Raw genomic sequence first — 14,612 nt, 5'->3', positions numbered from 1 at the left:
AATACTGTCATAATATGAGCTTGAAAATAAGATCTGAGTTTCTGGACTGCCATAATCAAAACATATATCATTTTTCAACCTTTTTATACTGGATCTTTACATCCCATAATAGTTTGCTGGTGTAGTACATAGGTTTCTGAATTTTTTTTTTCTTTTCAGATAAGAACCAAACTGACTGCGAAAGGTCAGACAGAGATATACATGTACAGTTCTTCGCCTTCGACAGGCTTAGAAAGAAGAGGTGGAGAACCAAAATACTTCTTCAAATCTTCAAAAGCAATTTGACATTCTTCTGTCTAGCTGAAATTTTTGATATTTTTCAATACTTTAAAGAATGAAAAATATCTTTCTGCGGATCTGAAAATAAATTGACTGAGGGCTACCACTCGTCCGGTGAGCTGTTGGATTTCTTTAATAGAAGTCAGGCATTTCATTTCCAGTAAAGCTCTAATCTTTTCAGGGTTAACTTCTATTCCTCTTTGATCAATGAAAAAGTCGAGAAACTTATCTGAAACAACTCCAAAAGTACATTTGTTGGGATTGAATTTCATCTAGTACTTTTTAAGTTTTTCAAATATTTTCTGCAGGTCGGTAATATGCCGATCCTCCTCGGTGCATTTTACTATCACGTCATCAATATAAACCTCCATGTTTCAGTCAATTTGTTGCTTGAAAATTTTATTGACGAGGTGCTAAAATGTAGCACCTATATTTTTAAGACCAAAAGATATTATTTTGTAACCATACAAATCTTTTTCGGTGATGAAGGCAGTATTTTCTTCATCTTTTGTAGCCATTTAGATTAGATTACAACCGAAGAAAGCATCTATAAAGCTGAGGAGTTTGTGATCAGAGATGGCATCTACAAGTTGATCAATTCTTGATAGAGAAAAATTATCTTTCAGGCAAACTTTGTTAAAATCTTTGTAGTCAATGCATATCCCCTATTTTTCATTGGCTTTTTTGACTATAACAATATTGGCTATCAACTTTGAACAATGAGCTTCTCTGATGAATCTAGTTTTAAAAAGCTTATCAACTTTTTCATCAATGGCTTTTTACTTTTTGGAGATAAATTTTTTTTCTTCTGTTGAACCAGCTTGAAGTTTGGATCCATATTTAGTTTATGAATAATCATCTTGGTTGGGATGCCAGGCACATCAGAAGCCAACCAAGTAAAGACATCAGCATTTGCTCGTAGAAACTTAATCAGTCTATCTCTTGAGCTAGGTTTAAGATTCACACCAATCTGGATCATTTTTTTTGGATTATCTCCTAAAAGAATAGCTTCAAAATTATCTATCAGTTTACCTCAGATTTTTCCGACCTCATCCAATGTATTTGGTACATCTACTGGTATGGTTTTCATCTTCTAGTTCTTTTTAGCAGAAATCATAAAATATTATCGAGCTGCCATCTAGTCACCATGCATTTCATCAACTCCTTCTTTAGTCAAAAAATGTAGCAGTAGATGGTAAGTAGAGACAATGGCCTTGAGGACATTAAGATCAAATCAGCCGAAGATAGCATTATAAGCAGAGAAAACTCTAACTACCAGAAAAGTGAGCTGTACTGTTAACTGCCTTAGTTCTTGTCCTGCCATAATTGATAGAGTAATTTCTCATTCAACTGCCATCGAATTTTCTGAAAATCTGATGAGAGGAGTACCGATCCACCTAAGCTCCATCGAATTTTTTGAAAATCTGACGAGGAGAGTACCGATCTGCCTAAGCTATTTGGCTATATTCATTTTTGAGAAAGCATCATAGAACAATATATCGACAAAATTTTTATTATCAACAAGAACTCTTTTTACATCATATTTTGCTATTGTCATAGAGACGACGACAGCATCATTATGAAAGGTTTGGATCTCCTTTACATCATTTTCAAAAAATAAAATAATATCTTCAGTTCTCTGCCTCTTGGGGGATGGGTCATCAGTGTTAGACAAGATGCTGGATATCATATTGATAACATCGGTAGTTGATCAGTTGTGACCATCAGAAGTTTCTTCTGCTGGAGGTCTATGTTTCTTAGATTTAGCCAGTTTGACATATTTATCGAGGTAATCTCGGTGTATCAGGATTTTTATCTCATCTCGCAACTGTCTGCATTCCTCGATGTCATAGTCATGATCTCTGTGGAAGCAGTAATACTTCTGCTTGTCTCTTTTCTTTGGTGGGGTTTTTAAAGGATCTGACCTTCAAAGATATCTCTCTCCTTCAATCTCCATCAGAATTTGAGCTCGGGGAGCAGACAGAGAGGTATATGAATTAAAATGCCGAGGTAGGCTTCTTGATCTCGGATTTTTCAGGATTGATTTGAATTTTCAGTTCGTTCATCACTCTCCCTTGATCATTTTTTTCCATTCTTATCCTTCTTCACCTGTCTTAAGATAGCCTCTTCCTCCTCGATCTGGGCGTATTTATGTATCCAATCAAGCATCTCATCATAAGTATCCAAAAAGTTCTTATTCAAGAAAAAAATTAGACGGTTGCTCCAGAGTCCTCCTTTCAAAGCAGATATGACAACTAATTCATTAAAATTTTTTATTTCTAGGGTGGCCGCATTAAAACGAGTCACGTACTTTCGAAGATCTTCTTCTTCTTGCTACTGAACAGAGAAGAGCCTATCTACATGCCTCAAATAATGTCTGTTAGTGCCAAAATAAATGACAAAGTTAATCTTTCGAGCTGCTCAAATGAAGAGATGGACCTCTGTGGGAGTTCAAAGAACCAAACCCTCACTGCTTTTTTGAGGGTTGTAGAAAAAGCAATGTATAATAGAGCATCAGAAGCTCCTTGTAAAGCTATGAGGGTCCTGTAGTCCTCGATATGATCTATTGGATCAGCAAAGCCATCAAAAGATTCGATGACAAACATCTTGAACCAGTTTGAAACAGGTTCACTCAAGATTTTATGAAAGAAAGGAGATCAAAGATTGAAACTATCTTTATTCTGAGATCCACTCCCTATCTGGAGCTCTATTATATGCTTTTCAAGATTCAGGACCTTGTGGTCTAGGTCATCCCCTTTTTAAACTTTCAAAGTGTTGGAGGCAAATTCACTGTCAGCCTCATCAATATGGTGTTTGTCTTGATGGGCTGGTTGAGAGCTATATTAAGATAAAGCATTTGGAGGAGAAGCTTTTTTTGATGGCTGCTCCTGCCTCTTTTGAAGTTGTTGAATAGTTGCCGTCAGGGTTTGGAGTTGCTGAACAAGAAAATTGAATTACTGAGGATCAACAGCAACGGACTATTGTGGTGGCGTCTCTGATATTTCTTCTTCTGGAGTGGAGAGAGAAGGATGCTGAGCTCTTATTTTGATCATTTTTCTCACAAAAGAAATCAGAGGCCCTCCTTCTAGCGTCAATCTATTGCTTTAGGGTTTGAAATCTGGAGTAGAGTGAATCGACTTAGACGAGATAGAGCTCGAGCAATCCTTGCGATCTAATGAAAACTATTCCAATCTGCAAAATCAGTCAAGAAATTGGGTGGAAATCCTCCGGTTCTTGACTCTCCGATGCTTAAGTCAGTTCAAGCCTTGAGAACAGAGGTGAAAAAAGTAGAAAAAGCAAGATAAATTAGATGGAACTGGAGGAGAACTGAGTAGGAGCCAAAAATTTGGCTTGATTTTCTACTGACAAATTTTTTCTTAGTTTCTGAGAGCTTGACTTATCGATAGAGGATCCTTGACTCTTTATTTATAGAGGAGATGATGAGGCCATTCTAGAGTTTGTTAAGCTATTAGGAGAGTTTGTTTGGCGGTTAGAGAACCATCTGTAAATAGACTGGCATACAGTTGTGCATACAGGCTGGACATAAGATCATGACCAGTTGTGGTCAGGTAGAGGAAACCATTGTGGGCGTTTAGAGAATCGCCAAGTACATCATAAGAATAGTTCACCTCGGTATAAGGTCGAGGTGAAATAAGGATGCTATAACATTCTAATATAAAAAAGATCAAGATTTAAGTCGGCATATATTCGACCTAAATATTTCTGTCAGAAGAGTCGTCCGGAGAGTATAAGGATGTTTTTTATATAGATCGGTAAAATACCAATCTGAATCTGGTTTACAGGTAAGTTGGTATACTGGGATCCGACACTTTAAGATTGATATCCTCTTGATCTCGTATGATGATACCATGTGTCTCGAAGATGGTTTAATACACCAACAGTTGGTTAGTTGGATATGCTATTAATTTTTGCAAGGATCCTTGGATTCCTGCATTTCCGCATTATAGAGTAAATATTGAGAAATCATGGGATGGGATTATTAAAGTTGCTAATTTAATGGACTCCTCTTCATTTGCAAAGAAAGTTTTATTGGGGTTTGTTTGGGTAATCCAATTTGGGCTGAATTTCTGGGATTTACAGATTGGGAAGTTCATTAAGGTATGGCTCGTACCAACTCAACGGCCTTCCAGCCCGAATTTTCTGAAAAAAAAAAAAAACAAATGGTTCTCCATGAATCTTTTTTCTTTTACAGATCGACAGCCCGACGGGCTCTTAGATGGGCCAACAGGGTATATTCTTGCAGGATATTCGCCCATAGGAAGATTTCTGACTGATTTGCAGTATAAGCAATTCTAAAATTGAAAAGGTGCGCAGTGGATTTTGAACCATCAAGATCAGCTTCTTTAGTTCAAGACAAAGAATGGAATATTTTCTTCCATCACCCCGAAAAAAATAAAAAGAATGAAATATTTTCCTCGTAATCTTATCATACAGAAATCACAAGTGGGTCCGTAGGTGGGCCATCGTCTTTATTAAGTGAATAACTAAAGTCGTTTGCTCAAATTTGGAAACTACAAAATATTGCTCCAAGGAGACGTTCCTCTGGAAAGCTCTAGTTGGGGCACTTCCTATTCAGCCAGCACTTACAAAAAAAAAAAAAAGTGCCGAATCCGCCAATCTCTTTGTACATCATCTTTAACTCATGATTTGATTTTTCTCATATCTCTACCTTAAAAATATTAAAAATTGTGAACCATATCAAGCCATGCGCATCACCACCCGAAATCCTACCAATACAAGACGGGAAAGAATTCATCAAAGTGGCGGTCGGTGAATGCAAAGCGACAGGCTGCGTGGTGCATCTTCCATCATTACTCGCTTGTTCCACCAATTAGAGTGCAGAGGTAGGCATTTCACCATCACCGGTTCCTGTTCTGACTCTTTGGTTTTACGCCTCTAGGCTGATTCCCCCTTGCGTCATCAAAGTGGGGAAGTGGCAAAAGTTCCCTTGGCCATGCTTTAATGATTCATTTTTGGGACAGGAAGAGGGGATATGTTTGATGGCCATGGTGACATGACACCAACTGACGAGATGGAAAGCATATTGTCAGAGGACACATGGCAGATGGGACGATACTGCTTTGTTGTGTTTGGTGCCACAATCCCTTAATTAGGGTTCACTAGGATGTTAACACCATTTGAAGAAGCTTTGTCAATATGTACATTTTATTCTTATGTCACCATCTGTATTGATTTTTTTTTTTTTTTCCCACGCCAAGTTGCGCGTGTCTGGATGACTTTTTTTTTGGGTAGCCAAGAGATTGACTACCGCACGGCAAGTCATCTACCATGACCGCGAAGAAGCACGTGCGTATCATGGACGCCCACAACGTCATTGAGATTGGGCATCCTTTTTTTTTTTTTTCGGGTAAAGGGGCATCATTTTTTTCGTCTCATTATCTAATGAAAACATCCCGTTGATCTACTGTACCATTTATAAGTAGGAAAGCTAGCTTTTAGAAGCAGTGTGTCATGCAAAAGATAATATCTTTCCTTGCTAAAAATCTAAGTTAATATTCTTTTGGTTTATTTTAGTATAAGTTAATATTCTCTTTATTTAAAGACCATAGCTGATTTTAGAGTTCTACGATCCATTTGAATAATTGAGCTGAAAAACCTATGAAATTCATACATTAAAGCAGTATAATTAGTAAAATCATTTGAGTATGGACTGAACTAGATCTATATTCAAGAATACTCAAAAGTGCTTTTAGAATGAATAGGTCCAAACCCCATAGACAATTCTTTTATTCTTTTTATGGAACTCAAATCAGTCCACTCCCAAGGAATTCTCAAGTATTTATCAATATAGTCTTAGTCTAATATATAATCCAGTAATGTTGCTGATTGTATTAGTCCAACTTATGAGTCTCATAAGATTTTGGTCCCAATGATCCAAACAGCATCTTAATTAAAGCATAAGGTCGGAGCTTCTTGAGAAAGAATTATAAATAACATTATAACCATTGGCTTCATTTCAAAAAGCAAATAGTTCTTCCCATCATATGATCAAGAGATATTTTCTTTCTGTTATGCTTTTGCATCCTGAATCTATTTTGAGCGAGGCATCAAAGCCCTCCACTTATTTTTCTTTTACAAGTCATGTAAATACTAATTGGTGCGTTGTGATGGGTGTATAAATTTGATCCCGGTGCACCATCCTAACAAAAGTTTCGGGGACAATTTTCTAATGCTAACATGCTACCTAATGCTGACGTATGCCATAATACATGAAAGGTATGTAGGACAGCACTATGATTGCAAAACTGTTATAGATAAGGTTTTGGACAAGGATGGCTCCACCATATGAGTCTTTCCTCCCTCCAAAAAATTAATAGCTGTATAACTGTATATATTTTTTTTGGTAGAAGCATAACTGCATATTAAAAAGAATAGAATTCCTATCAAGAATGACATTGGCATGCATGCGGACCATTTTCATGTTAGAATTGAAAAAAAAATTGCAACTTGTAGATTATTATTATTTCTCGGAAGGCAATGACAGGATAAGGTTGGTTGCCCATTCTTTGCAACAGTATTAAATATTAATATTATCTAATTCAAATTAAATTATACCGTAGAGGTGCAACAAAAAAAAAAAAAAAAAATCTTATCATAGAGGCTTTGTTTTTTGTTTACGTGAACCATCTACATCAAGTTGACACTCTGTCGAATGAAAAGCTTGCTTTAATTCGTGCCACTTCCTGACTAGGTGGCCATCCCATGGTCCTTTCAAATTATGTTCTATAAACTAGTTCATTGTACTTTTCTATTGTTGACATATTGCGCCCGTATAGGGTATAAATCAAGAAAATATTCAGTTTCTGTTCTTATCTGATCTCCACTATCTTTTTTTAAAAAAATAATAATAAATTTAGTTAGGGAGGATGAGCTGGGCGCATATTTGGCAATTGCTTAGAAATGACGGAATTCACGAGTTCTTCTCGGGAAAGGGATTCTGTTTCAATTACCTATACACAAGTCTTTCAATTCAAAAATTTTCCTCATCATAGCTTCCATTATGTGCACAATGGCTCACTCCATTGCAACATTCACATAGTCCTGGTCCTAAGTTTGTAAGTTGAAACATAGGCCCCTTGGACTAAAGAGAGGAGAAAAAAAGGGCCCCTCTTGTGTGCCCAATCTCATCCAGAAACTGCAACAAAGCTGAAAACACTGTGAAATGAAAATGAAAGCTAGCGGTGTTGCTATCACCAGCAAAAGATTGATCACAGTTAAGTTGATATATTACTATTATCTATGTTCAATAAAAGCTAGTACATTTGCTGTAAGTAAACCTCAATTCCCCTGCTCATCTTTTTTCTCTAGCATGCTTCTCATCCTCCTCCAACTAATGGGGTGCATGCACATTATAGTCTCCACATGCACCCCATGATACGCCACATCAGTATGTAGGTATCACATTCCAACTAACGACTCCATTGTCTATTGCTAGCACAAGTGGCTCATGCCATGCTATGTGCTTTAACTTTCTACATTGCATAGTTAAGCTGTTTGTCCATGCTCCATTTGTACAAGACTCGGCCGAAGACATCGTAGAACACTACATCGACATTGGTCTTGGTTACTTGAAGGGACATGAATCCTTGGCCATCATAGAAGAATTGTAGTTTGTCTGCGTTTGGAGTGAAGACACCTCTCCATGCCTTCGAGCCACCTCCACTTGTCAGATATTGGAGTGGACTGCAATTATAATTGAAATCATAAGATCAAAGAACTATAATGAGTGACAAAGATACATTTTTCTAGCTACGTATATGAATCTTGAGTAGTCATTAAACATGTACCTGTCCTTGCTACTAATGTGCTGGAGGCAATGGTCGTGCCCGTTGATATACAAGTCGACTTCATTAGCCTGCAACCATGCACAGCCAGGGGACTTACTCAAGACTTTTATAGAGCTGTAAGGATGAAAACTTAATCCAAACTAGTCTTATGTATATGATGCATATAACTTCAATTACCTTAAGAATTGGGAGCAGCAGTGTCAGGAGCTCTTGGGTGTCTCCATGATCACTGACACTTCTCATTGTATGGTGTCCCACAACAATCTTCCATGTTGCTGAAGATTCTTTCAGTGCCTTATCCAAATCCTAGTGAAAGTACAAAGGAATTTAGTTTTTTTTTATTATTATTTTTATTTTTCCTCTAAACTTTTGGTTGTTCTACAATCGAAATGAACTTCTTCCCCATAATTATATTGGAGTGATCATACATATAAATTTGTAGTGGATGAATACAATCCTTTGAATTTACCTTCAACAGATTGGAGATATAATTTTCACGAGGAGCGACTCCCCTCCAATCATAGTGGTGATCCTCTGGATCTATCCAATATTTTTCGACGAAGGGGGTAGTGTCCACAAAGAAGAACTCCACAATTTCTAACAGAAAGAAAAAAATAAATAGAGATTAGATGTGCATGACGTCCAATGAAGACCTGTCATCAAAGCCTGAATGAAGAATCTCCTCACCTGCATTAACAATAAAAGATCTCATGCAAATCCATCGGCTGTCAATCTTTCGGAGGACAGGATTCAATTGTGCTAGCACGTCGCCCCTATAGTCATGATTCCCCAAAACTACAAAGAATTTACAAAAACATTATTTAATTTAACACCTAAAAATAATTAGTGGAGACAAAATGATATGGAGGTGCTGCTCAGCAGACAACAATGTCGACACATTATCATGTGTCAGATAACTTACCGGCATACCATGGCTCTTGTAAGCTCTTTGCTGTGTATATGCTGGTAAATGACTCCTCGAACGCCTTGTCATCGACACCTGTTAATCCATCTTCGTAGAAATTATCGCCAACAGATATCACAAAATCTATATCTAGCACATCTCCAATCCTTCCCATCTGCATCAGATCAACAAACCCAGTACCTCACTTAAAAAAAAAAAATTAACTGAAAAATATTATTTAAATTGTTTAATCTTATATGAGTATCCAAAATCTATCTAGTACATAATCGATACAGGACTAAACATATGTCTGCACGAGATCTCACACCAAGCATTACTAACATCTTGGCCAGAGGGAGAATAGTACTCTCCTAACCGTAAACAAAAGTGAGCTAAGATGTTTTAGAATTATAAAGTTAAAACAATTAAATTATCACTCATGAAGGAAGAAACTGTACAGCAAAAATATATACAGATCTTGTTACCGATAAAAGAAAAAACACAAGATCTTTTTAGAGTTCAATACTTCGCCTACCATTTCAATTCTTGTGAACTTAACTGACACATTCCTTTGGACCCATCCAGCTCTGTAAATTAGAATTGATCAAAAGCCTACATCTGTCCTACACCACCAAGAAGTGATCCCAACCACGTTCTCATCAATGAATGGTTGCGTTCCATGACTAGCTCAACCATTATTGCAATTTATTCAGCTGCCCCCGAATACCTTGAAGCTACTCTTCTGAAGATGACTTGCCCAACAAATTATCTTTCCTTGCTATTTTCTATCCCTTGACTTGAACGGCAAAAAAACCTTTTCGTATCCAATAGTCTAACCATAAAAGAAAAAAAGAAAAAAAGGTTCCTAATTTGTATCAGTAATACACTCTATTTTGTTTTAACTTTTATAGGTCTGTTTATGTAAAAGGTGTGTCATCTTTCATTAACCATTCCAAACAGAACCATTCAGCAGTCACGATAAAAGAAGTGTGACTAATAATATAGTTGGTAAGTCTTTCCAACATAGCGATTAATAGTGGCGATAAAGTGGACAGGTTGCCTGCACCATGATCATTAAACAAAATTTTCCAAAAGACAGATAATTTCTAAAACTCAAAAGGAGGGGGGAAAAAAAAGGTTGTGAGATTGAGAAGGAGGGGCATCTGCACGTAAGTTAAACAATCATCTATTTCTATTTCTATTGATGTGATTCATGAATGAATGAAGTGGACAGATAACAATGATTGTCTCTAAGTCTCAAAAAAATTAAAAAAAAAAGGCAAAAAAAAAAAAAAAAAAAGGGGGATTCACACCTGGGTTGCGACTTCGGATTGGTTATATTCTCCTTTCCTTCCCCAATCTCCGATCACTACAACCCTCAGAGAACCATCATGCTTTAAGGGGTGCTCCAGCCTCTGAAGGTCCGCAGAAGAGCCAAGGAAGGAAGAAAGAGCCACGAGGAGGAGAACGAGACCCAGAGCCATGGATTTGCTACAAAGGTTGGCCATGGCTCTGGTTCCAGTTTGAGAGAGCTCGAGGATGACCGGTAGAAGCCCCTTAGAGAGCCTTTTTATATTGACCCTTTGGCGTGCGTGGTCGGAGGAGCAAGGTGCGGGCGGGGAATCCGTAATTAGAAAGAAACGGACGACATCCGATTCGAATATTTCGGCCAACGTTACCTTCTTCACCGTCAATCGCCGGTTGACGTCACCGGCCGTGGGTTCAGCAGGTGTGGGCTCCGGCTCCGTGGGTGGCCACGAGGGTATAGGCTTTGGTTTTCTCACTCGCGGGTAGGGTTAAGTTAAGATGTTCCGCACAGGTGGGCGGCGCCCGAGGTTTCGCTCGCTGGTGGGGGTGGCGTGTATTAACCATCAACCAAGGGAAGGGAGAGAGTTCGCGGCTTATTTTAACGGAGCGACGGTCGCGTGGGGAATATTCGCGGGATATTTTGCGTACAACTGAGGGATGAACCCTCGAATATTCTGAGATGGTGTGCTGTTTTCTTGACGTGCCCATAAGCTTTTTTTGTTCCCCGAATCTACACCTACACCACTAGAATTTCTTTGTTGCAATTTGCAAACTTCTTTGTTTTTATGATGGATGTCTTCTGAGCTTTTCTTTTCTTTGTTTTTTTCTTCTTAAACGTGCATCATTGAGAATCCATGCTTGTGTTTGCCGACGCCCACCGAAAAGCAAGATAATAATTGTACAACGAGATCCTTGCATCCATCAGCAAATAAAAAAAAAAATTCTAAAATTAGATTGGATACCGATATATCCATATCCATATTTTATTTAATGGATACAAATATAGTTATAAATATTAATCAGATGTAAAAATTTATATTTATAAATCAGATACTAAAAATATAAATATAAATATGGATATAAATCGGATAACTAAATTTTATTATCATAAAATCAAAAATATTATTAAGTGGATCCTAAATCAAATTAAGAACATATTAATGTGGTTATATATATTTTTTAAAATTTTATAAATGTTACATCAAATTAAATAAAATTATAAACGAAATCAAATATCCGATACGAATTAGATAGTTGCCTAATCATACCCACAATCTTTTTTTTTTAACAGATATAGATATTGATATAAATACTAGTGAAAGATAGATTCAAATATAAAAATAAATTCAAATTGGCATTATCCAATCCATTTTCATCCTTACAAAACAGCATTGTTAAGGTTTATTTTTGTGCTATTTGAATGGACAACGGTACCCTTATACAATTTACTGAATGAAAATAAAAAACATCTATTACATGAATTATGAATTAACCGCCCAATATATCTTTGCTTATTATATTATTTTATTAGTCTAAAATCATCAAAATAATTTCTACTACGTATTTTCATTAGTCTGGTATAAAATGAGGATAGAAAAGGAACTTTTGCTTTAGCCAATGGTGGGAAGGGAGCCCGCAAACAAGTGCGAAGGCAATTAAAAATTAAAATCAAAGCCAGGACGACTAGTGGCATTGGGTTGATCACCTGGGGTCATGTGGGATGGTGGAGGCTGTATCTGTTGCCAAGATCGAGAGCCAAGAGTGAGCATATTATTTTATTAATCTACAGTCATCGAAAGAATTCCTACTACGTATTTTATTTAGTCTACTTGTAAAATGATAATAGAAAAAGAATTTTGCTTTACCTAATGGTGGGAAAGCAACCTGCAAACAAGCATGAACGCAATTAAAAACTAAAATCAAAGCCAGTACGACCAATGGCATTGGGTTGACCACTTAGGGCCATGTGGGATGGTGGAGACTGTACACATTGCCAAGATCGGAGATTCGAGAGTGAGGATATTATTTTATTAATCAAAAAAATCATCAAAATAATTTCTACTACGTATTTTATTAGTCTACGTATAAAATGATGATAGAAAAGGAAGTCTTGCTTTAGCTACTGGTGGAGAGGGGACCTGAAGGCAATTAAAAACTAAAGTCAAGGCCAGCATGAGTAGGGGCATTGGGTTGATCACTTGGGGCCATGTGGGATGGTGGAGACCGCATACATTGCCAAGATCGAGACTCGAGGGTGAGGACAAGAAGAAAAGAGTTGTGGTTAAAAAAGGAGACTACTTAACCATTATTATATGGCTTTGATGTTCATTATCTACTGATATTAAATGTTATCCCATTCCACATAATCGCTTCTATTGCCTTTTTTTGAAGATACCACGTATGTACAAAAAAAAAAATTAATAGCGCAGTTGATAGGATGATGGCTCATGTGGCTAACCATGCTATAACTATATTATAAAATTATAGTATAAATTTTTTTATTCAATTTTTAAATATTTTATTTTCTGATTCCAACATATATATTTATGTTAGAATAGTTTAATTTATCTATTTTATCCTTTTAAAAGAAAAAAAAAATTCTATAAACCTAACCACATTAAAAGAGGGAAAAATGAGAGCGAGCCACGCCATTTTTGAAATACTAAATGGGGGCCATGGGCTTCACTAGCTGGTTCAAGTGGCTCCTCTAAAAAGATTACTTTAACGATGATTGGGTGGTTAAAGCATGACTAAGTTTAGCCAACTATAATGTAAAATTATTTGGTTGGTTAAGATTTTATTAAAAAACTGTTAAGATTTGACGTCTCAAAATTCGATCTACATTGAGTCCACAGCAAGGTTCGCGATGAAAAATGAAATCCAACGAAACCAAAATCACTCCAAATGAAGCTCGGATGGAGAAGATACGCACTTTTAAAATCAGCACGAAACTCAAGGCGACGGAGGACCACCAACAGTCGGCAGTGGAGTGCGGCCCAACACGTAGCAGCGCATGGGCTAGGCACACAGGGCATGGCCCGACACTAGGCACGCGGCCTGGCATGGAGCCTGGCCCGGGTGTGAGCGCATGGGCCGGCCCAGGTGCGGGCACGAGGGGCGTGGCCCGGGCCCAGGCACCCGGCGCAGGCGCGGCCCAAGCCCACGCGCGCAGGCCGGCCCAGGCTCAGGCATCACTGGGGCCTGGTTTTTCCCGATCCACCATGGATCGAGCTGTCCATGGCTGGCGCGTGGACCGCAGAAGCATTTTCCCAGCCATTTCTCACAGTTCATGGCACTATACCATAGACCGACGTACGATCGGATGGTTCGGGAGGCTTGCGGTGTTGATCTAACAGCTTGGGGCCTTAATTGGATTTGTTTAGGAGTTCTAAACCTAATCTAATTAAGGTTTAAGCCTTATAAAAAGTCCTGATCATATTTTTGGGTGGTGTGGTTTGTTTTTTCGTCGCATGAAGTCTGTGACTCGTGAACAGGGGCGTAGTTTTGTTTTGGTTTTAATGGGAGAAGCTTATACGCGGCCTGGTGGTTGTGTGATCTCTCGTGGGGCATGCGAAATTCTTCATGTGGAAACCAAAGAAGCAAACCCAAGAAAGAGAGAGAGTTGTTGTACGCTGAGAGAGAAGGAGCAAAGTTCCTAGACTGTGGTCGTTTCAGAAATTCAGGGAGGTCTTCTTAGAGAGAGTTTTTGTGAGAAGAACTTTCTGTGAAAAAGAAATTAGGTGTACAAGAGTTGAGAGTGAGATCTCCTCTTGTAAAATTTTTTTTCTTATAGTAAAGTTTGCATGCCCCATGGAGACGAGTCCTTTTTGGTTGATCCACATATTTTGATTATTTTTTTTATTTCTTCTTTCTTCCTGCTGCATCGTGCGGTACCAAAAAGGTCTTGGGAAGTAGTGTCCTGATCAGACATCCATCCAACAAGTGGTATCAAAGTGAGGCGGTGTAAGGATGCATTACAGCGGTGGTGAGCAAGACTGAAGATGGAGAAGACAGAAACAATCAAGATGGAGATCAATAAGTTTGATAGAAGGAGCAATTTTTTCTTGTGACAGGGTGAAGGACGTGCTCATCCAGTAAGAGTTGATCGATGCTCTCTTGTGCGAGAAGAAACCGACCATCATAGAGGTGCAGGATTGAAAATGGCTATAGATGCAGGCGATTAGTACTATCCGCATGTACTTAGTAGATGAGGTGGTGATCTATGTACTGAGCGAGACTTCTCCGATGGTGCTGTGGTCGAAGCTCGAAGAGTTGTATATGACGAAGTCTCT

At 37.9% G+C, this 14,612-nt stretch overlaps 1 protein-coding gene across 1 annotated transcript; it reads right to left on the bottom strand.

Annotated features, from left to right (window-relative positions):
- Positions 1-7,525: 7,525 nt before the first annotated feature.
- On the bottom strand, positions 7,526-10,697 carry LOC105056384 (purple acid phosphatase 3). The gene is made up of 7 exons (XM_010938561.4): positions 10,326-10,697; positions 9,031-9,187; positions 8,796-8,903; positions 8,578-8,705; positions 8,286-8,414; positions 8,109-8,176; positions 7,526-8,004 (listed from the first exon to the last, which is right to left on the bottom strand). Exons 1-7 carry the CDS (start codon positions 10,518-10,520, stop codon positions 7,794-7,796), a joined length of 996 nt encoding a protein of 331 aa, XP_010936863.1. The 5' UTR covers positions 10,521-10,697; the 3' UTR covers positions 7,526-7,793.
- Between the last annotated feature and the right edge of the window lie 3,915 nt (positions 10,698-14,612).

This window comes from Elaeis guineensis, chromosome 13 (assembly GCF_000442705.2).
Source record: "Elaeis guineensis isolate ETL-2024a chromosome 13, EG11, whole genome shotgun sequence".
NCBI lineage: Eukaryota > Viridiplantae > Streptophyta > Magnoliopsida > Arecales > Arecaceae > Elaeis > Elaeis guineensis.
This window is presented reverse-complemented; position numbering and strand designations above follow the sequence as displayed.

What these genes read in the sequence shown, in the direction of transcription:
- LOC105056384 (XM_010938561.4), bottom strand. Translation starts at nt 10,520, where the DNA reads ATGGCCAACCTTTGTAGCAAATCCATGGCTCTGGGTCTCGTTCTCCTC. An exon ending in AATCCGAAGTCGCAACCCAG is followed by an intron (nt 9,188 to 10,325) that starts GTGTGAATCCCC and finishes GATCTGATGCAG; the next exon opens with ATGGGAAGGATTGGAGATGT. An exon ending in ATATCTCCAATCTGTTGAAG is followed by an intron (nt 8,415 to 8,577) that starts GTAAATTCAAAG and finishes TACTTTCACTAG; the next exon opens with GATTTGGATAAGGCACTGAA.